Source organism: Harmonia axyridis, chromosome 1, assembly GCF_914767665.1.
Source record: "Harmonia axyridis chromosome 1, icHarAxyr1.1, whole genome shotgun sequence".
Classification (NCBI taxonomy): Eukaryota; Metazoa; Arthropoda; class Insecta; order Coleoptera; family Coccinellidae; genus Harmonia; species Harmonia axyridis.
The window spans coordinates 64,519,697-64,542,101 of record NC_059501.1 but is presented as its reverse complement, the minus strand read 5'-3'; the positions used below and the strand labels follow the sequence as shown (position 1 = coordinate 64,542,101).

The following is a 22,405-nucleotide window of genomic DNA, read 5'->3' as shown; positions in this document are numbered from 1 at the left end:
AAAAATGGACAATCAAATAACAACTTTTGCAATCAACTTTCAAGTTTATAAACAACATTTATTCTTACATTTGTTCAATTATAGCAAGGTACAGCTTCTAATATCTTAGTTATTCAAGTTCATCAAATTCATATAATTCTTATCAAATTTTGAACTTTAAAAATACAAATTGGGTGGTATGGGAAGTTTAGTAATTACTCAAATTTTTTTTTCCAGTAAATATATTTTCTTACCTGTCGGTCTGCCAAAGCCCTTATCGATAAGGGCTCTTCTTACCTGTCATAACATAATTAACAGGTTCTTAAAATACAATTTCTGTTACTGCCTAGGGCACTTTAGGTGACAGGTTTCAAATATGTTCAAACTGAATTGCTAGCTCTTCAGTTAGTATCCACATTCAGTACCGCTGTCGATAGTGTGTAGTGACTATCAGTGCGTTTGAGCTGCAGCGGAGTCATCATGTGTAATAGTAGTGGTCAAGTAAGTTTATTCTATCGATTTCAGTTCAATTCATGTATCTCGATGAAAATCATAAATAGTCATTGCGTTCATTTTGTATTACATTTCTAGTTACCCTTCAAATTTTCTTGTACAATTAAATCAAATACAATTTGGACTTTTACATTTTGAAATTTTTTTAATAGTGTAGATGTTGAGTCCTTTGAATGGGTACTAAGCAAATAAACAATAAACGTTAAAATATGTTTATAAAAAGAGTGATAATAGAAAAAATGAGTAATGGAAAAAATAACATTCTTCTAAAATATTGTACAAGAAGAGAAGATTTTCAATAACACTTCTCTGTCTGTTTTTTCACTTGTAGGGACTATACCTACAACTATTTACTTGACTATACCTTCATCTGCGAAAGGTTTCAATCTGGTCTTATCATAGTTTCAATGAAAGGTGCTGAATCTGTTGAAAACCTATGTACGATACAAATATAAGGATTTTTGTCTAAGAGTGTATATAGCGAAGTTGAGAGATAAATGAAAGCATGCTCAAGAAATAAATGAAACCTTTCAGCTGTTAAAATAATTCATTTTATGCATTTATTGAATTTTTGACTTTTCGAGCGGTCATTCTCCAAACCGTTCGCTTTATCATTTCGGCATATTTTTCGAATTTTGAGTCTAGAATAATCCCAAACGTTGAGGTTTGACTCAGTGATGATGAATGCGTCCTCAGATTCGAATCTACTTTAAAGCACGGAAAGTATGACAGCTAACGCAAAACTACAGGCTGTTCCTCAATTGGTGGTACAAACAAAAATTACAGATTTATACATTTCAAGAAAAAAAGTATTACAAACATGGGCCCGCAAACGCTTTGTTTTCGAGATACAGGCTGTTGAAGTTTGATTTTTTTTTATTTTGAGTTTTTTACTAAGAGCACCTTCCCTTCAAAAGATATTCGACTTGAATTTGGCATAGATATTCCAAATTTTCATCATGTGTTATGTTAATTTCGAATGAAATCTACAGGGTGATTTTTTCTGGAATAGTGCCCGCTTCCTTCCTTTTTTTTTTCGGTGGACCACTGCTAGTTGTACAAAGAAACCTTGGTCTAGGAGCACACTTTTTGGTTTTTTGTAGTTTTGACGTATCTACAACCGATATCGGGAAAAAAATTTCAAATAATTCTCTAGTATTCCTCAGGAAAATCTAAATTATTATGAAGATCCAGTTAGAAAGCTGTGATGAATTAATTAATTGTTAGTTTTTGTATTAATTCACCTAATCTGTAGTGAAGATTAATGAAGATTCAATAAACTAGTATAATCACTACAAAAAATGGATTGAAAAAACATCCTGTATCTCGAAAACAAATCGTTTGAGGCCTATGTTTATAGAACTTTTTTCATGAAATTATCCAAGAAATTCTCATTTTCGTTGTAACGCTAATTTTGGAACACCCTGTATGTGCGGATCTCAGGTTTTATCGAAAAGTAGAATGGTGTCGCGAAAACTACATTGCTCGCAAGGGCGTAAATCATTTTTTTCTTGGGACGGGGGTAATCGGTGCTATGAGAAAAACCTTGAACTCTAACATCTGAATCTCGAAAACAAATCATTTGCGAACTCATGTTATACGACTGTTCAAGAACACTCTGTATAATAAATTCAAAACTGATGTCTTCACAAATAAATTGCAATTTGAATGAAACACATTCAATTGTAAAACACATCATAAACAATTTTTCGATGTGAATAACTCAGTTCAGTTTTTTGATAACTGCAGTATTAATTGTTGGGACGAAAATTATACAAAAATCTAAAACAACGGGTTAGTGTATACTGGATGATGAGAGCAAATCACAGATGGCAAAACAAGGGGGACACCGATAAGGGTAGATAAAAAAAAATAATGAACCTCGGAGATAGACATGCTCGTTGTGCAATAAAAGCAATCATCTTGAAAGCGATAATAAACTCATAAACCATAAAATGGTCCGATTTTTTTGCTTTCGTGTCGATTTTAGAGAAAAGTAGAAAGAGTTTTGGTTCATTTTATGGAAGGATTTTCGTTCTTCGTCTTTCAGAGAATTCTGAAATATTATGTTTTAAAAATCTTGGGGGAGTACTCCCCCATTTCTACGCCCTTGTTTGCTCCACGATTAACCAAGAATCCCCGTAAAATTGCAAATTTCGAACAAGCCTTCACATGAAATTTGATGCAAAACATTTCAGAGATATTGAGTATCGATAAAACCTCTCAAAATCTCATTATGAGTTGAGATAACCGGGATTGACTCAAGTAGGATTTCTTTATGTTATTCCAACAGTGATAGTGATTAACTTTTTTTTCAGCCGTCAACTGACGTTGACCAAGATCAAACTCAGCAGGAAAATTGTCAAATGAAAAAAATTCCAATTTATTTGAATGAAGAAAGTATGACGAAATACTCAATGAGATGGTCGCAACTATTTATGTCCAATGTAGAAGCCTCCAGGTTAATTGAATTCTGTCTCATGAGATCTACATTGGAGCGAAGCTTCACTAGAATCAATGCTGAGAGACTCTTACTTCTATCAGGTGAACCATTAAACTAAATTCATTTTGCATAACAGCATACTAACAGTTCTCACAATCATCTATCAGTTCCTTCTTTGAAGAGAGTTATATGGAAAAAAATAGTGTGTTTATCTTTGAAAATAATTGATCAAAATTACATGTATTGAAGTAATACCTCTATACATATTGTGCATCTGAATAAAACGGAAAATTAATAAATTTGTGAAGAAACATTTTTTTTTGAGATACACCCCCGATTTCTGAAAGACTGATCATCTTTTTGCTGTTCAACTAATATAACATTCAACTTAACAGCGATGTGAAATCCATTTGGGTTTCCGAAGTGTAAAATTAACTAAGCTATATTATCTGGAGCTTGTAACATGAAAATAAAAATTTAAATGCGTTTCAGAAATCCAAAATGGCACTTGACTATAGAATTGACAGCTGTTAAGCTGAATTATATGTTGATTGGTCTTTCAGAAACCAACGATGATGAATTTTGAAAAAAAAATTTTTTCTATTGAAACTCTACGCCACTGTCTTTTTTTGAGAAAATTATTTCATTTCTGAAATCAATAGAGCTTGAATAAAAAAAGGTCTCTTGCACTGTTTTCATAAAATTTTCGAGATAATATAGTACAAAGCAAACATTCACTTAAACAATAAAAATATTCACAAAAATTTTCTATTGTTTGAGTATCTAATAAATGAAAGTACAAAAATTGACGTTGTGTATTGTAACGATTTTAGATGGCATTTAATTGAACATTTCAGATAGAACATATATCAGACACTTAAACAAAACAAAAAATTTTTATTGTTTAAGTTCCTGACAAATTTTCTCTTTGAAATGTTCGAATGAATGTCATCTGAAAACGTTATAATTACACTACGTCAGTTTTTGTGCTTTCATTCATCACCAATGGAAAAATTTGAAAAATTATTTTTTAAAGAATTTTCGTAGATAGTGCTTTGTACTCGATCACCTCGAAAATGGTACATTCTAGGCAAAAAATTCAGGAAACCTTTTTTTATTGAAATTCGGTTGATTTCAGGAATGAAATAATTTTCTCGAAAAAAAAAACAGTACTGTGAATTTTCAATAGGAAAATCATCGCACCCCTATGTTAACGCCAATGGATAATTCTGACAATTCGAAATATCTATTATGTTATATTTTTTAGACTGCAATACCTAAAAACAAACAATGAATGTGATGGAAACAGTTCTTGCACCAAAGATTTATAACATCCTACTAGATGAAATAAAGATGATAACTAATTAAAAACGTTTTGTCAATGAATGCAGATGTTTCATACATGTCAATAGTGTTCAAATTCACAAATTTTTATAAGGAGTTGAATGATGGGGGTTGTTCATCACTGCGATGGTTAAGATAGTTTCTATCTTTGATTTTGTTATGTAACGCTATGGCAACGGTGCTTTTTTTTCTTTTTTTTTGTATCTAGTTTCTGTCCAAACTGCACCAACATCAGGTGTCCTAACCTAAGTGCATGAGTAAAGTATATATATTGTAATTAAATGTGTACTTCTTCTGGTGTTTTACGAGTAATAATAATAATAAATAAGACAAAAAAATAATGAAAATATAATAATAAGAATCATTATTAAAAACTATTCTTTTTTCTTCATCTTCTAGACCTTGTATCTCGAAAACGAAGCTTATTAGGATATATATTTATATGAACTTTTTTAATGAAGAGAGTTGTTCTATCTGACGCCAAAGTTATTGAACTCAAATCTGGGCCACTCTGTATTTTCTAGCACTACATTCTGAACTCGGACTTATTTTCCTGATAACTGGCTATAATTTAGTGAATTTTAGCGGCCTCCGATTTTTTCGAAATGAAAGCAATTATCATCTATCTCAATATTTTTTCAGCGTTGAAACGAAGTATGCTACTAAAGGAAATAGTGAGAGATGGTAAAAGACGCACTGGAGCTTTACCAAAGAACGGATGCTTGGAAATATCCAATCTCAGAATGCCACTTATTTACTCGTCTCGTGTACATCGAGAGATTGAACGATTTTATCTAGTAACTTTTCAATACGAGGATCAATTACTATCAAGTGAAGTACTTCAAGCAAATAGTCATTCATATTTGGAAGTCGAAGAAACATTCGTTTTCAGGGATCTATCTCCTGATTTTATTATAGATGTTTCGATATATTCCATGCATGTGAAAAGGAGGCCTACATCTATCTGGGATAGTTCGGTAAGTCATTCGATAACTGAGAATTTATAAAAATGAGAAAAGAACTGACTGTTGACGTATTTTTTTTGCTTTTTTTTTTTAAATTTGTATTCACGAAAGTTTTCATGAAATTTCGTCTTTAAAACATCAACTTACAATCAAATTCAGTCCTTAGAGAACAACCCCAAAAACCAATCTATAGTTTTGTACATATTGCAAAAATAAAAATTTTCTACCTCTAAAATGTATCTACTTAATTCAGTTTTATCAGCACATGTCTGAAATACATAGGCGTACAAGTTTTCTTCCAAAATGTTAAAAACTGCTTATACATTCATGATTCAAAGAATTGTCCATTGCTCGCCACTACTTTCTCGGGCAGCGTACGAATCCCGCCTTGAAAAAACTGGTCATCTTTTGATCCGATCGACGAATCGAACCAATTTTTATTTCTTCATAAGACCGGAATTGCTGGTCAGCCTGGCCGTGTTCCACTGATCGAAATAAGAGATAGTCCGAGGGAGCAACGTCTGATGAATACGGCAGTTGGGGTAGGACCATTTCAACGTTTCCAAGTATCTCTTGACCACTTTCGCAACATGGGGTCGAGCATTGTCATGTTATAAAATCTCTTTGTCATGTCTCTTGTTGTATTGCGGCCGTTCATCATTCAATACTCTGCTCAAACGCATTAATTGCGTTCGATAACGACCATCTATGATTGTTTCAGTCGGTTTTAAAAACTCAAATTACACTACGCAGATCTGGTCCCACCAAATACTGAGCCTGACCTTGGAACCTTGATTATTCGATTCGGCCCTCGACGTACAAGCATGGCCGGAATATTCTCATGAGTTTCTACGCTTGAGATTTTCATTGAGAACCCATTTTTCGTCTCCCGTCAGAATGCAATGCAGAAATCTCTTTTGTCTTTGCCTTGCAAGCAGCTGTTCACAAGCTGTGTTCGCAAACGGTGTTCAGTATCTTTCGGCTTCAACTCGTACGGCACCCAATTTCCTCGTTTCTAAATCATTTCCATGACTTTCAGGCGTTTTGAAATGGCTTGTTGCGTCATTACCAATGATCCCAATTCTTGTTGCGTTTAAAATTTACAATGTACAAGAATACGAGCATCAAGTAGGTATTGAGCCGTACTTGGTGGGACCACTTTCAAATTCAAATTTGACTACAATACGACGAAAAGTGGTCGATCACAAAAACCGTTTCTGTCAAACTTCATAGACTGTTATAGACTAGAATGAATCATCAGCCACAAAGCAAAATAGCTATTTTTGATGTTCCAGGATTTTACATTAGCAAGCAATGTCAATAAATTAACATTTCTGATCGTTATTTAATTTTTATTCTGGAAATATTATATTTTTGGACAAATCTATCGCTTTGGGGATACCTACATCACACACTTTGAAAAACATGTATTTTTTTTAGGACGTAATGCTGTACGTATATAAAATTGCGTTAATATAAAATGTTTCTTTTTCAGATGTGTCTCCCCTTTAAATATGTTAAGAGTTTATTCACTAGAACAATTACATATCCACCATTCTGGATAGACACAAGGGAACCAAGTTTCAAAATTCACGGAAAATGTGAATTGACTCTGTCGAAAATTAGCTCCAGTCCATTCACGGTAAACAGCTTACCCCCTACAATCTGTTTGATAAGCACAATGGAGTGCAAAATCAATTACTCCGAGATGTGTAATCACCGCAGACAAATTTTAGAAACTGCCCAAATCCAGGAGCAAAACTCCTAATCTGGAAAATCATATTCGAGACGAGAGGGCTTGTTGAACTTGATTTATCAGGTGAGTATCATTATTAACAAGCTCTCATAAGTTTCATAACATACTTATACAGTCCAGGTCATAACTTTATGAAGTGATAGTTCTGGTTAAAAATAAAATAACAAGTTTTTTCGAATAACATTATTTTCTATCTTGAATCTCTTCGAGGAGGCAAAAAAAATTTTTTTTTCTTTCATTTCTTTTAATTCTAAATGTGTTGTGGTAATAAGCAGTTTCATTTTGGAGGATATTGTACACTGAGGTTAGAAAATATTTTTGTTTTTGTTGGGTTCCTCAAATGTCTCATTGGCGTATTTCTCGGGGGTATCGTGACTTCAATGAGGCTATTCAGAGCCATTTCCTGGTTTTCCCCATTTTTTGACCAATAAGGTACCTCTTTTCCAAGCCGCTAGAACGTACTGTCTACGAGAAAATTGAAAATGTTATCGAGACTCTAATATTTGGCTCTCAAAAATCAAAACTTTTTATTCTTTTTTTTTTATATTTTTTATATATTTTTCTGCTATACTTAGTATTTCCCTAAATTGAAACGAAATGAAAAATAATTTTAAGAAAGAAAGTTCTATAAACATCTATCCGTAAAAGATTCTTTTCGAGATACAGGCAGGTAAACTTTGATTTTATTTTAAATTTTTTCTCATAGTATCTGCATTTCACAAGATTATTCAACTGAAATTTGTCATATATATTTCAATTTAGAGTTTACATCCCATGATATGCCGATTTTCAATCTACAGGGTGATATTTTTTTAGAACGCTGCCCTCGTTTTTACCCCAGAACTTTTCTTTGAACCACTGGTAGTGTTGAAAAAATGTAAAAAGAAACTTTGATCTAGTACTAAACTTTTTGGTTTATTGTAGTTTTGTAGAATTTTTTACGGATTTCGAGGAAAAATTTCAAACAATTTTGTTGAAATCCTCAGGAAAATAGAATTATCATAGAAATTCAGTTAGTAAGCCGTGATGAATAAATGAATTACTATATTTCATAAACTCGTATAACTATCACAAGAATCACTACTAGTAATACTCTATATAGGACTTTTCTGCTCAAAATTCATCAAGAATCTCCCATTTTTATTTATACCCCCAATTCAGAAACACCCTGTGTATAAGTTTTTTAAAACTAGGGGTGACTCGATAACATTGAAGTAATTTTTCTCCTTAAATGTACGTTTTAGGGGCGTTCAAAAGACGAATTTTTTGTGAAGAAAAGTCGAGAAAATCATCAGGCAATGACTCTAAATTTCCCTTTTTCCCATTGATGTGAAATTATGTCATACTAAAATATATTATTCGGTTGGTTTTACTGTTAAAAGATTGAAGTTATCCGAAAGTCAAATTTTTTTTCAACGAATAAAATTAACTTGAATAATTGTCAACGCAAAATATTAAATACATATGATTTACTTTTCAGAGCTATTCCGTGGATATTGTCTCAACAATTTGGAAATATTGACAAAACCAGACTATATTCCTACAGATGCGGACACAGCTGAAAAGCTACGACGTACGGAATTACGAAATTTGTTATTTCCATTAATAATATACCTACCACTTTTGTGTGTTGATATTGCAGACCGTATCAAATGGGCATACTTTTTCATATCTCGTCTCGAATAGTTTGACCAGATTTTATAAGAAGATCACAAGTACTTCAGATGGAAATTCATCGATGAAAAATTCTATTTCCACTTTTTAAAATGTATATATTGTATAAATAGCAATTCTTTCACATTTTTAATATTTTGAAATTCTACATGTATAAAATAAGAGTTATGGCTTAACATTCCTAATAAATAAATAATTGTAATGTATAAATTGTATAAATAGCAATTCTTTCACATTTTTAATAATTTGAAATTCTACATGTATAAAATAAAAGTTATGGTTTAACATTCCTAATGAATAAATAAATAATTGTAATGTATAAATTGTATAAATAGCAATTCTTTCACATTTTCAATAATTTGAAATTCTACATGTATAAAATAAAAGTTATGGCTTAACATTCCTAATAAATAAATGAATAAACGAAATTGGACTATTATTGAACGATCAGGTGGAAGTTGACAACGAATCGCTTCTATTATCTCTTTGTAGACTGTGCAAGACGAGGTGTTAGAGAATTATTGTTCCACATAAATAGGAAACTTACATTTTGTGGTTAAATTCTAATTTAGAATTTGTAATTCTATATTGTCGTGAAAAACATTAATTTTGAATTTCCCTCTCAAGGAAATAAATTATCTATTATCATTGAGTATTCAAATAAATATTGTTACACTAAGCATTGAAATAGATATAAACTCAATGTTATAATACTTAGATTATAAAAAAAGCGCGGTAACATAACCGTCGCTGTATTAAAAGTTTTTCTTGCTTCCTTTTTTCTTTCATTATTAATTGGGAAAAGTTTTCAGTATTCATAAATTCATAAAAAAAAAATGTAAGATGTGACAACTTTGAGTAATACCGCTGAATTTTTGCTCTTTTTGGAGATCTAAACAAAAAGATTAAATTCGAAATACAAAGTGATATGTTTAACCTGAATACTTTGAATGAGGAATAATGCGTCCAGTCTTGGAATATTGAAATAGTTGATATCATTTCTTCTTTTTTTTTTAATATCACTGTTTTTTGTATATTTTCACTTTAATACAAAATAATGACTATAGCAGTCGATGCCTTCATTCAAAGTAAATTGTAACATTGTAACAGTATCAAAAAACACCCGTTCGTCTTTGTGAAATACATTCAATCCCTCTTTCAATTAGGGTAGTAGACAATGCTGCTTATATTGGTTGGGTTGTTATTTATTGAACAGGTGGCTTAGTAAAGACGGTTTGGGGATTTTTATTGCGGGGAATGTTGATAAACGTAGCAAAGCGGACCAACCTCATGTTATTTCTGAGAATCAAGACTATATTTTTTCAGAAATATGAAAGGGCGGCCACAAACTGGGCTAAAGAGGCGCCTGAAACATTTGCTTCACTGTTTCACCTCTAATGCCGGCCCTGGACTCGTCGGAATTAATTGAAACTTAGGATGTTATTGACACATGCCGATATCAAGTTGATCATTTATCATTTTTACCTTAACATTCAAGAAATTTGAAAACTTATCGTTGTCTTCTACTTCCAAAGTAAACTTAATGGGACTAGATAAATCAAATCTAAAAATGATTCTAGTTCTAAACTCGAGCCAGTTCATATAGAAAAAATATCGTTCACATATTGCTTCCAGTAAAGTACAAAATCGGTCAAATAACTATTCGTAGGGGAAAATATTTTGTTTTCTTCAGAAAAGAAATATAGAGCTGCAGAAGGGTTTTCGTCAAGTTGTTGGTTCACTAAGTTTTCGACTGTTATTAGTTGCTATATCAAATGGGACCCATTTTGCATTTATAGGAATTTTGAGTGTATTGAATGCATTGGTCAACTGAGTATCATTTTTGATAGAATATATTGCGGATCCTAATGAATCATATTAGGCAATATTGGATTTAGATATTTAGGGATACAGATTTGAAGCAGGTGCATTGGTTTTAGGGGCAATGATTCCCATTGGACAATTTATAATTGAAGAATATTTGTCTGTTTTGAAGAAAACTCTACACAAAAAATGTATTTCTTTAGGAATAACCATGTGGAAGCTACAATACAAAAAAACAGTACTTTTAACAGCCTGTTCCTTCTGACGAGCAAAATTTGGAAAAATGATAATTTAAAGTAGTTATTTGTTTCACTAGGCAGCAAAGTAGTAGATTCACTGCCGCGGCTGATAGTTCATTCAGGAAATCAGCCAAGGCAATGAATCTACTTAGCTGTCGAGTTTAACATATAACTTTTTCTCCCATTTTTCATGATGTGATATGGAAGATCTTTTTATTCTTTCTGTAGTGATAAATCAAAAACGAAATTTGATAGAAGTCTCAGTTGTTGGTATGGTTGGTTGCCATGGAAATGTTTATGTCCATAATTATTCTAGTTCGACAACTTCTGACAGTTCTGTGGAAAATATCAGTATATTTATCTTATGGACAGTGATAGCGACTTAGGAGTACTTACTCCTCCAGAAATAAGAGATTGTTGATTTTGTAATTAATTGTTAATTTTGTAATGAAAAAGTAGCTTAACAAATTCTTTTTTCAGTCACACCGCTTAATGTGCAATCGAAAGTCCTTTCATTTGATATATCACAATCCATATATTCCTATTTGAAGAAAATAATAGAGGGATGTGGAGCTTGAATTCAGGGAGATCTGCTTTTGAAAGTAATCATCCATGGATTCGTGGATTTCCCTTGATAATAATTAGTAGAAGAATAAAGGTCTGATTGCAGTTACTCTCTTATCACGAATTGTAAATTATTTTTTTAATAGAAAACGGCACAACCAATTCTACTTTAGCCACATCGCTGAAAAGGTGATAAAAGTACTTTTCATTTGATGTATCACAATCCATATATTCCCATTTGAAAAAATAAGTAGAGGAGTCTGGGCGTAGGGGGTGAGAAATATCGAATCCAAAAAAGCAAACGATAAATTGCTTTTGAAATTAAAAATCGATGGGTGCGAGGATTTTCCTTGATAATTCTCCGCACAATAGTAATTTACGTAACAAGTCCGGAAAATAGGGTTTTTTTTGGACGAATAGACAAAATTCCAGGACGAGCGTAAGCGAGTCCTGGAAGTCTGTGAGTCCAAAAAAACCATTTTCGGGCGTGTTGCGTACAATATTTTTTCGGCAACCATGTAAAATAACACTATCGCTGCTGCTTATATCGACAATTGAAATTCTTCATACAATAATTCAAATCATATCAATCATCATATTTTATTGCGATTGCGATCAAAAAACATGCAAAATTTTGACAACTAATTTCATATGAACTGTCAGCCGTTATCTCGGTTGCTATGGATTCTATGATTCTTTTCCGGCCTAGTCCGGGAAGTACGTACTTTCCGGACTAGGCCGGGAAATGCTACTTTCTCAGAGAAAAAGCTTCCGGGAAGTGAGCACTTCCCGGACGGTTGCCGAAAAAAATTATTAACGAGTTACGTTACTTTTTTGGCACTCTGTATACTTTGTTAAACGCATAGAATGTTATATGTAGACTCCCCTTACTGTCTTAATTAATTACACTATGTTTTCCATATATTTTGGTAGATTTTACTATTTGATCTTGTGGTTCATTTACTGAACCAATTCAGTAAACGTTTAATATTAAATTCCCTCAGGAATCTTTCTTTTACCTACGTTTTCTGATATGAATTGATATATCATTCCCATCTCCAAGGGTAAAAAAAAGCATAAATGGACGAGCGTTCAAAAGCTCTTGAAGCCAGGAGTTTCTCTCGTAATTTTTAATTTATATAAGGCATTGTCAGTCGAAAATATTTCAGTATAAGTAATATCATAAGGGTACCTAATTATCCGAAAAAAAAAATCGAAAAAACACATTGCTAGGTACCATTTGTAATTCAAAATTGAGCGTTTATTATATTACTTAAGTTAGTGCTAATTCTATATTTCATTCGACCATTTCTGGGGTACAAAATTCGGAGAACAGTGTCACGAAAATGATAAGTATAATGAGCAATTGATTTTTGTTTCTATCGTCAGAAATCAACCAGAAAGAACATGATTATAATTGACGGTCTTTGGAGTCTATTTTAAAATTGAAGATGTATTAGTTTATGGCTCACTTACTGTACATTATGTATGCATTTAAAACAATCATTTTGCTCTATTTCGAAGAAGAATTTATACTTTTTGAGACGGAAATGGTCTAAGATGATAACGTTCGACTCACGAATGACTAGTCAATTTTCAAATTAGATTCTGTCCGTCCGTCCGGCAGTATGCATGATATCATAATAACTTTAGAGAACGTTAAGAATATTTAAGCGATCGAAGATAATAGTCCAATTATTGTCGGAGGTCGTTAGTTCTTAACGTTCGAGATTTTTGCACGATAGACACACTTTTTACTTAAACTACAAAATAATTATTCATTCATGACTTTTATGTTAATGCTCTGTAGTATTCCCTGAAAATAAACTCGACTTTGCTGAACATTCTTTGCATACTAAGGAAATAGCGAAACAACAAATGTTGAATTCGCTGAACGATAAGAGATTCACTTACTTTTCTGTTCATATTAGCAACCCGTAAAATCTACCGATCTAGCAACAAACGCGGTAACTTACAAAAAACGTTCTATCGTGCAAAAAGTTCTTTAATGGACACAAACCCGAAGAAGAGCTCCCTGAACATGGCTGTTCGGAGTTTTTTATTATTATTATTATTATAAAACTCCAGACTCGAACGAGTGCAAAATGTCTAATTGCATGTAAAATGACGCTTTGAAGCTTTATGTTTATATGCTCATTGCATAATCAGAACCATAGAGGATACAAGCAGAATATAGAAAGAAAATTACCCAAAATTTCCGTAACTACAAAAACGACGGAGTGGAGATTTTGGTGTTGATATAAAACACCAATTTCAGGGTCCGTGCAAAATTGCGAACTAATATCATCATCAGAATCATAGAAACTCGAAAATACAATATATTGCGAAAGGAAATTTGGTGTATATTTTTTAAACACTAAAACATATCAGAAGGTTTTGACTTTTTTATAAAATAACAGTTTACAGGTTAATAAGTAGCCAATTCAATGTACAACGAATACAAAAGTTAAATTAACAATAATATCAAAAATATTGGTTTGAATGTAACACCCTGTAGTTTGTTACATTTTTAGATTAATAAAAATGTATAAAAATAAGAAATAATTTCTTTTAAATTCTGCCTGCTAGACCACAAGTACCAAACATGTTTGGGAACAGGTCATTTTTATTAATCTAAAAATGTAACAAACTACAGGGTGTTACATTCGAACCAATTTCTGCTAGACAATAAGTATTTTTGATAATATTGTTAATTTAACTGATAAAGAATGTTACGCGTTACTTAATGAGCACACACAAAACTATTGTATTTTTGTCCATCCTGTACCAATTGGAATCAACATGTGATATATTTTTGGAATCAGAATCAGCTCAGCTAGAGTAATCGGAAAATTCAGACTGAATGGGGGTGTTCCATTAAAAAAAAATGATGGTGACGTCATTACTCGAACTTTTTTTTTACTTTTTTATGAAATAACATTTTACAGGTTAATAAGTAGCCAATTCAATGTAAACATAAAACGATACTATATACTATATCTCTAACAAACTTGAAGCTTTTTCCATTAAGGTAATGGAATCTTCTGAAAAAACTAAAAATGGAATTAACGGGAATTAACAGTAGGGTGAACACATAAAAAAAGGATTATCAAAGCCTGAAAAGCTCATCAATATTAAATGTTGATTTCGATGATGATAACAAACCTAACCGCCGAAAAATTTCAACAAACACGTTTAAAGTACCTTTGAACAAAAAGTAATGTCTTGGAAACGCCGAGCCTTTTCTAGACATTTATGACAAGCGATGAGCCGAAATAGCTGTTATTTATTCTAACGGTTTCTGTAAGAGTACCTGAACCTATCCAAAATTTGATTGTAGTACTTTCTGAGGGAAGGTGCCAGCCTACAATAAATATGAGCATTAAGAGTTTAAAAGTTTATTATGCATGTTATATGTCAACCCGTAAGTGTGGACAGTTGAATTCTGAGTCTTGAGTGACTTTGACTTATGAGTTTTCACAAGACCAAGAAGGTGAAAAAAACCGTTGCTAGAAGATTTGTAGTTTGTTCCATGAAAACCCTCGTTAAGACTGGAGAACATATTCTTGTACTTTGTACTACATATCCCACCTTGTTCATTGTTAACATGTCAACAGATGTTAACAATGAACAAGGTGGCGTCATGTACTTTTAGGGTGCCAATGGCGACGCCAGCTTTTAAATTAGGGGTGGCCAGGATCCATCTAGTTTACGTTGTATTCATGTTGTAATTTCCGAGGTGGATATTTTCCGAGGTGGACAGGCCCCCCTTACCCCATCATTTCAGGGGCCCTTGAAACCTAATCACGGATTTAAAAGAATTGTTTTATATTGAATAAAAAGTCGTCCGTACATTTCCCACCTTGAAATTTTTTTGAAAATTTCAATAACTAATACGTAGTATCGACTTTATAAATATTGGACTATTTCTATCTCAATATGTAAAGAGACAATGTAGCTGTCAGTTTCGAAACAAAATTCAAATCCACAGGGTACCAAAATATTTCAATGTGTCAATTCATAATTTATGAATTGGTGGAAAAATATCACTATATCTGTTTTTTCAGTTGGGCATGATCTCGAACGATAACATTTGACGCAATAGTGGCTCACTGATGACGGTTGATGACGACCCACCGATGAGGAATCTTTCGCCGAATTCAATTCTGTCAAATAATGCTGAAAGCTTTTACGGCTGAACTGTTCAACAGAGTTAGATAATTTAGTGTTTTCGAGTTTGTCACGGTCTAGTGGGTTTTTCACGTAATATTTTGCATACAACTGCGGTAGGCATCTTTAGAGGTTTATGGATCGTAGATTTCAATTCGATATTAAATTTACACTTTTCGAATATAATTTATAATCGAGGAACTTTTGAAGATACCGCAGTTTTAGGCGAAGTGTTAGGTGAAAAACTTACAAGACTTTCGATCAATTTCTATGTTCGTCCGAAATTTTGATTCCCTGATTTCAAAACAACAGTTTCTATCGAAATGGAATGATGCATTCAGAACTGAAATAACTATTTCCGGCACTGCGCAATATTATAAGCTGATTTTTTAAATCATAAAAAATTCAAGGAGAATATTGGAAAATAAACAATTTCAAGCTGATTCAAAAATCTTTATTCGAACCAGATGAAATATTATTCAGATGTAAAATAACCCTTTCAGTTTTCATGTAGAAATTCATGATTATTGAATAACTAGAACCGGAAAAAATTAATGAAGAATATTGAAAAAACACCCAATATTTTTGTGACAAGAGACAAAATACCGAATTCAAGCTTCATGCTCATTATCAGAACCATCTTCAAGCAAATATTGAAAAAATAACACAATATTTCATAGGCATCAGTGTTGAAATGGAATGTGTGTGGCGTGTTCATGAAGTACAATAAAAATCTCAAACTTTATAATATATATATCAATTTCATGTTGGTTGCAACACGAAGCCTATGAAAAAATCCACCAATACCTTGACAAAAACTACACAATGTACCGAGACAGAGTAACCGAACACATTAACATCTTCATAAATCTCTTATCAGTTAAGCCGAGAGTTAAGCTAGGTTGACATGGGTAGTACAGCACAATCGTGTAAATTATGTCGTGGAATTTTGCTTTTTGAGTTTATCCTCCTAATTAGCCAGAAAATAACAAAATTCAATTGACATCTAGGCTGACTAGAAAATCTCTCTCTCTATAGAGAAATTTATTCGAAAAGTCTCGAAAAAATTCATCCAAGCACATCCGTATTCCGATTTTTCTTAAGAAAATATGTGTAGAAAATTGTGCTGCACTTATGGGAAGTTGTACCCTTGAAATTTTCGTCAAAAAATCGAAGAAACTTAGTTCTGCACTTTCGTTTATCTTCAACGAAAAATACATTTGTGTCAGATTTTCAGAAATAACATTAAACTTTTTCTTCAAATGATGGATATCAGTAATCAGCAAATTGTTTGGAAATCTGACATATATTAGCAGCACAAATATACGATATAAAACAATTCTCGGACAAAAAAAAAGCTCTGTGTTTTTTCATTTCTCTTTCTTTTTGAGAAATACGCATTCATTTGCGGAAATTCCAACAGAATACCTTCACATGTTTTCTAGCTATACCACTGATCTCATTGTAATCATTTAGAACTTAAAATATAGATATTAATTATTATCATCATAATTTCAATAAGAGTAGAGGTACAAACCTATAATACTCATTCTAAACAAAAAAAGCATACATGCACGTATGAAGTGAATAACTGAAGAGTAATGTTCTAAGATTTAGAGATTACAACATGCAACATGAAAATCTTGACATATCGTCGGCTTACTGCCAAAACTAGATAAGTAACATTTTGTTAATGTTGTATAAATGAGGTTTAAAAGTTTTTGTCTCCATGAAAAAAAATAGCGGTTTTTCCTCATTTAAAGTTCTTCCTCGATAACTCTTAAATTATTCATTTCAGGTGAAGAATTTGCTTGAGTAACTCCCACTATTTTTGTACGTAGAATCGACTGAAAAAATAAAAAATATAGGTTCTAATTTGAAAATCTTGATTTTTGATGAATTTGAGTTGTCCAAGTTCATGATCTTCTGATAATCACCCTGTACATTTTTGATCCGAGCCACAAACAGTCTTATAATACTTCGTATGTGCAAAATCGAAAAAGATAAAAACTTTTTCGAAAAAAACTTTTTCTACTGAAATATTTGAAAAAATGTGAGTCCTCATCGCCAGCATTTTTTTTTATAAGAACCCCAATAACTCATGAACCGTTGAGATTTCACCCAAGTTATGGCTTATTGTCGAAATTGCCACAGAAAAGCTGTTTAACGATGCAATAATATACTCGGTGTGCCATTTGAAATAAGGAAGTAGTAGTATACATAGTTTCCGGTATAACCGAAAGTTGTAGATATCTGAAAATATTTTACGGAGAAAGATCATTGGCTCAAACCCCAATATGCAAATTTTCAGCTCAAAATTATGATTAGTTTTCTCTAAACGTCTAATAGGCCATCCCGGTGAATCACCTTGTATAAAAGTTCATTCTTTCATATCGATGGATATGAAGAAATTAAAGATATTTTTCGAATTAATATATTCAATATTATTTGATTTTAAATATCATTATTTTATGAAATTAATTAACAGTTGTACTAATTAATTATTAATACAAAATTGAAAAGCTGAATATTGACTGGTGGGTTTCTGAAGCATGAAAATACTAAATACTCGTATAATCAATATTAGGAAACTGAACCTACCTATATAAAAATCATACATATACTTTAACTATATCTAAGTATCATTACTATATCTAAGTATTTATTACTGAATAATATTATAAAATCCATCAACTGATTCAAACATTCATTTAGGACTGCCAAAGTATTTCTTACTTCTTAATATACAGGAACCCATGAGAGTCAAATAATTTTGAATTATTAATTTTTTATTTGAGAGTCATTATAATTTAAATTGAAATAATTTATAATTTTGAATTCGCAGAGCTTTCCAATAGTTCTTTTTTTTACGTTTTTATCTTTGCTAGAAAAATTTTAATGAATGGTTGCTCATTTCTTGGAATTCAACCTGCTCCATCAGAAATTTTCAAAATAATTTTGCTGGTGTGGAAGAGTGGGGAGGGGTGGGGTATGAAATATAAAGACTGTGGATCTTTCGAAAGGCAGTACGAAGTACTATCTATACTGAGGTGAGTCTTCTTCTTGTTCGAGAAAAATTTAGTGAGTGGAACTATATATGTAAGTTTCCTGTTTCAGTTAATGTTTTTAATTATTCTTTCTGTTTGATTTTTGAATCAATGTTTTTTCTGGAATTTTCTGTGGCTCTGGTTATGCGATAAACATGAAATTAGCACGAATTTTCAAATTTTATTTTACATCCAAAACTAATCATTTTGAAGTTAATGTTCAATATAATACTCATGCTATCAATATCAATTTTTTCAAAAAATGAAAATATTCTGCTTCTACTATTCTACAAGAAATTCAGATATTTTACTTTTTCTGAGAAATATTTGTCGATATTCCATTGAAAATATTTAGTGAGCATTGATTTGTTAACATATGGTTTTTGCATTTATATATTTTCTAATTAAAAAAATTTTTCTATTTCCAGAACCATAATCTGAAAAGACAAATTTGAAAAAAATGAATACTATTAAAGAGGATTTCGAGTATTACGGACAACCCTTAGCAACGTCGAGTTTTGTGCAAGAAAACACAAAATCTTCGCAAGTAACAATGCAAGCTTATCAAGATACGAGTATGGACTGGGATATGGAAACCAGATTCCATGGCTTGGTGAAGCGAAGAATTTCATTTTGGGAAGGTCAAAACGAGAAAAAAGATGATGACGGAGACGTTTGCAAAATAAATATTCCACTTAAGAGAAAAATAAATTGGACTGAATCTGGAATTTGCAGAGATAGAAGTTCAGTTTCTTCTGGATTAGGCAGTAGTAAAGGATCTGTGTTGTCTGCAGGTTCGATTAGAAGCATTAAAGAATCTGTGCCGTCTGCAGGATCGATCAGTAGCAGTAAAGAGTCAGTGTCGTCTGCAGTATCGAGTAGCAACACTAAAGATTCTATGTCGTCTGCAGGATCTATCAGTAGCAGTAAAGAGTCTTTGTCGTCTGCAGGATCGAGTAGTGGCAGTAAAGACTCTGTTTCGTGTACAGGATCAAGCAGTGGGATATGCAGTGAGACTGGATATGAAGCAACTACAACAGATTCTGAAGAACAGAATGTTCTAAAAAATGATGAAAGTAATGAAGAGAATAGCAAGGCTCATCAAAATACTCTGGCTGAGGATGTAATTCTGGAAACCGAGGAAGAGCAGAATAGAGAAACTGAAGAAAGTGAGTCAATCATCAGTAGTGAGGAAAGCACTAACGACCATTATTTTTCGGTAAGTTTAAAAATGATATTTATATAGGGTGATTCTTTCAGTATCCGCTAACTTTTTTGATATGCTAATTATATTATTTTATATTTGCAGGTTAACCCAAGCTCGTCATTCGCGCATTCTTTGAGAAACTTTCGTGAAAATGCTGTTGGGAGTGTCATTGAGCTGTTAGTCACCTACTTTTTGGGACGCTCCATTGTACTCTTCATATGGTCAGCATTCACATCCGATTGAATTTTACCTTTTTTTGTTGATTAAAAATATTTTGTATATAGGTAAAATGTAAATAGATATAAATAGATTTAATCGATTATATGTATTTGAGTATAATTATAATAAATGTAAAATATGTTCCTCATCTCTCTAGTTTTTATAAGTATACCACTAAAATAAATATATCTATCCAAAAAAAATAGTATAGTAAGTATCAAGAACGATCAACTTATGTTACCTATCTATGATTCGTTTTGTCGATTTTATCTGATATGATATGCGATTCCATTTCTTCTTTCTATGATGTTGATGAATTAGTTTCTACATTGAAAAGTCAAAAAATAAGGTAGATACCTATATGCCTTCGTTCTTTGTACCGAAGTAAATTTTTCAAATAAATAGATCGATTTAGTTGTATTCTTGTTTTTCTAATTGTTGTGAAAAGTATGCGGTCAGTTGTTCCTTTCAACAAATTGATATCAATTACATAATCAATGTTAAGTTTATAATTTATAGCGATTGTAACGCATGAAATGCGTTTAGTTAAGAGAGAATGATATCTTTGGCAACATTGCAAAATTCCGAAGGTAATCAGGGCCGCCGCCAGCGGCAAAATTAAATTTCGCCGTCCTAATTGTCAATTATTTCACTGCTATTAAACTGACGTTTTCAAGAAAAACAAATGTTCTTGGAAATTTCAACGGAATACCTTTACTTATTTTTAGCCATGCCACTGATCTCTTCAATACTGTATTATATGCGACATGAAAATTTTGACATATACAAGAAAAATTCTTGAAATATGCATGAAATTTTTCAAATTAGGTAGCTTGAAAAAATAAAAAAACTTATATATTTATTAATATTTATACACATGGCGAGTCTTGAAGTTGTACCTTAAATTCAATCTTAGATTTGATTTTTTCTATTAAATAAAAAACTTGCTTGAGAATATTGAATTATTCTTAATTTTTTTCCCTAAAACATACTACTTTTCCAAATCATGGTTGAATGATATATCAGTGAGAAATTTGACGAATTACATCTAAATTATAGATATACCCCCTAAGCAAGGAAAGGCTTGGCATACTGCTATGGTCATGTTGCCGTGGATCTTTTTTATAATGAAAGTCATAAACATTTTTTTCTCACGAGAGAGATGCAATGAAACATTCGTTTCGTATATATTCCATTCCAACAATTGATACGTGAATATTTTTCTAAAATACCCCTTCCATCATGGAGAATGAAATACAATAATCTGTGATACAAATCGACATATTATTTTCATGTATTTTTTATTCAGCGCCAATTGCACTCTTAAAGATTGGAATCATGGAGTCAAGAATGGAAAGTTCTTATTGAGTATTGAAGTAAATATTTATTCAATATATAATTATTTTATAATATTTGGGGATTCATCAAGCCAAGTCGCTCGACATTTTAACCAACTACTTGACTTGAAAATAAAGCTCGTGAAAAATTACATACTTGAGCTTGACTTCACTTGATTTTATATATTTATTGCTTGACATGATATCGAGCTACTTGAACTTGATATGCACGGCGTATATTTTTGCAATCTCGTGCGCGCATAGACTAAATAAGGGAATTCCTCAAGCGCCGAGATAAGCATTCGCCAGTGTGACTTTATTAGTAGTTTTCTCAGATTACTATGAAATATATTGGTAGATTTAAGTAGTTTCAGAAATATTTTTCTAAACTTGGCCAAAATGAAATTTTTTATCAACGCCAGCATCTTCAGCTCCTGTTGAAAGACAATTTTCCAGAGCTGCTCTAACAGTTACAAAAACCCGCAATGGATTAGGCGACAAATTCATAAGATGCCTCATGTGTTTTACATCCTGGATGGAAAATTTTGAAATCAAACAAAGCTTGGAGGTTTCTCAATATTAAGAAACTTAATTTTTTTATTATTTTTCATTTTGTCACGATTTATACTGATTTAATTTATGTGTCTATTTCAAAAAGTTGATATTTACGGTTTTTTTATACAATAAGTTTAATAAAAAAAACTGTTTTTCGCAAGGTTCCTTCTCATTTCATAATTTTTTTATTGATGTGAAACTACACAATAAAACTGCTAAAAATCAAGTAGCTTGATATGATTCAAGTACTTGATAAATAAATACTTGACTTGACTTGTTTGCACTAATTCTGGATTAATTGATCTGATTTGTTTTCTCTACGATTTCATGCCAACTTGAGAATGGAAAACTACTACTTGACTTGAGTTTGACTTGAAATCAAGTCGATTTCGAGCCAAATAGCTTGAAAATCAACCAAGCCGTGAATCCCTAATAATATTATATTGAAGTCATGTTTAGATGAAACCTCATTCTTCTCTGTTTTATATATTTTTTTCAATCCTACATAGTATTAAATTCAAATAACTTTTTTATCATTCCTATTTACCTACATATGAAAGTTATCTTTT

At 31.9% G+C, this 22,405-nt stretch overlaps 2 protein-coding genes across 2 annotated transcripts; both read left to right on the top strand.

The window, feature by feature from the left end:
- The first annotated feature begins 459 nt into the window (after positions 1 to 459).
- On the top strand, positions 460 to 8,913 carry LOC123672941. Its single transcript, XM_045607311.1, has 6 exons — positions 460 to 480; positions 2,811 to 3,036; positions 4,922 to 5,256; positions 6,740 to 6,886; positions 6,981 to 7,063; positions 8,481 to 8,913. Exons 1-5 carry the CDS (start codon positions 460 to 462, stop codon positions 7,047 to 7,049), a joined length of 798 nt encoding a protein of 265 aa, XP_045463267.1. The 3' UTR covers positions 7,050 to 7,063; positions 8,481 to 8,913.
- A 10,038-nt stretch (positions 8,914 to 18,951) lies between these two features.
- On the top strand, positions 18,952 to 19,968 carry LOC123672930. The gene is made up of 2 exons (XM_045607300.1): positions 18,952 to 19,737; positions 19,828 to 19,968. The coding sequence occupies exons 1-2, from the start codon at positions 18,979 to 18,981 to the stop codon at positions 19,966 to 19,968; spliced, it is 900 nt and encodes a 299-aa protein (XP_045463256.1). The 5' UTR covers positions 18,952 to 18,978.
- The last annotated feature ends 2,437 nt before the right edge of the window (positions 19,969 to 22,405 follow it).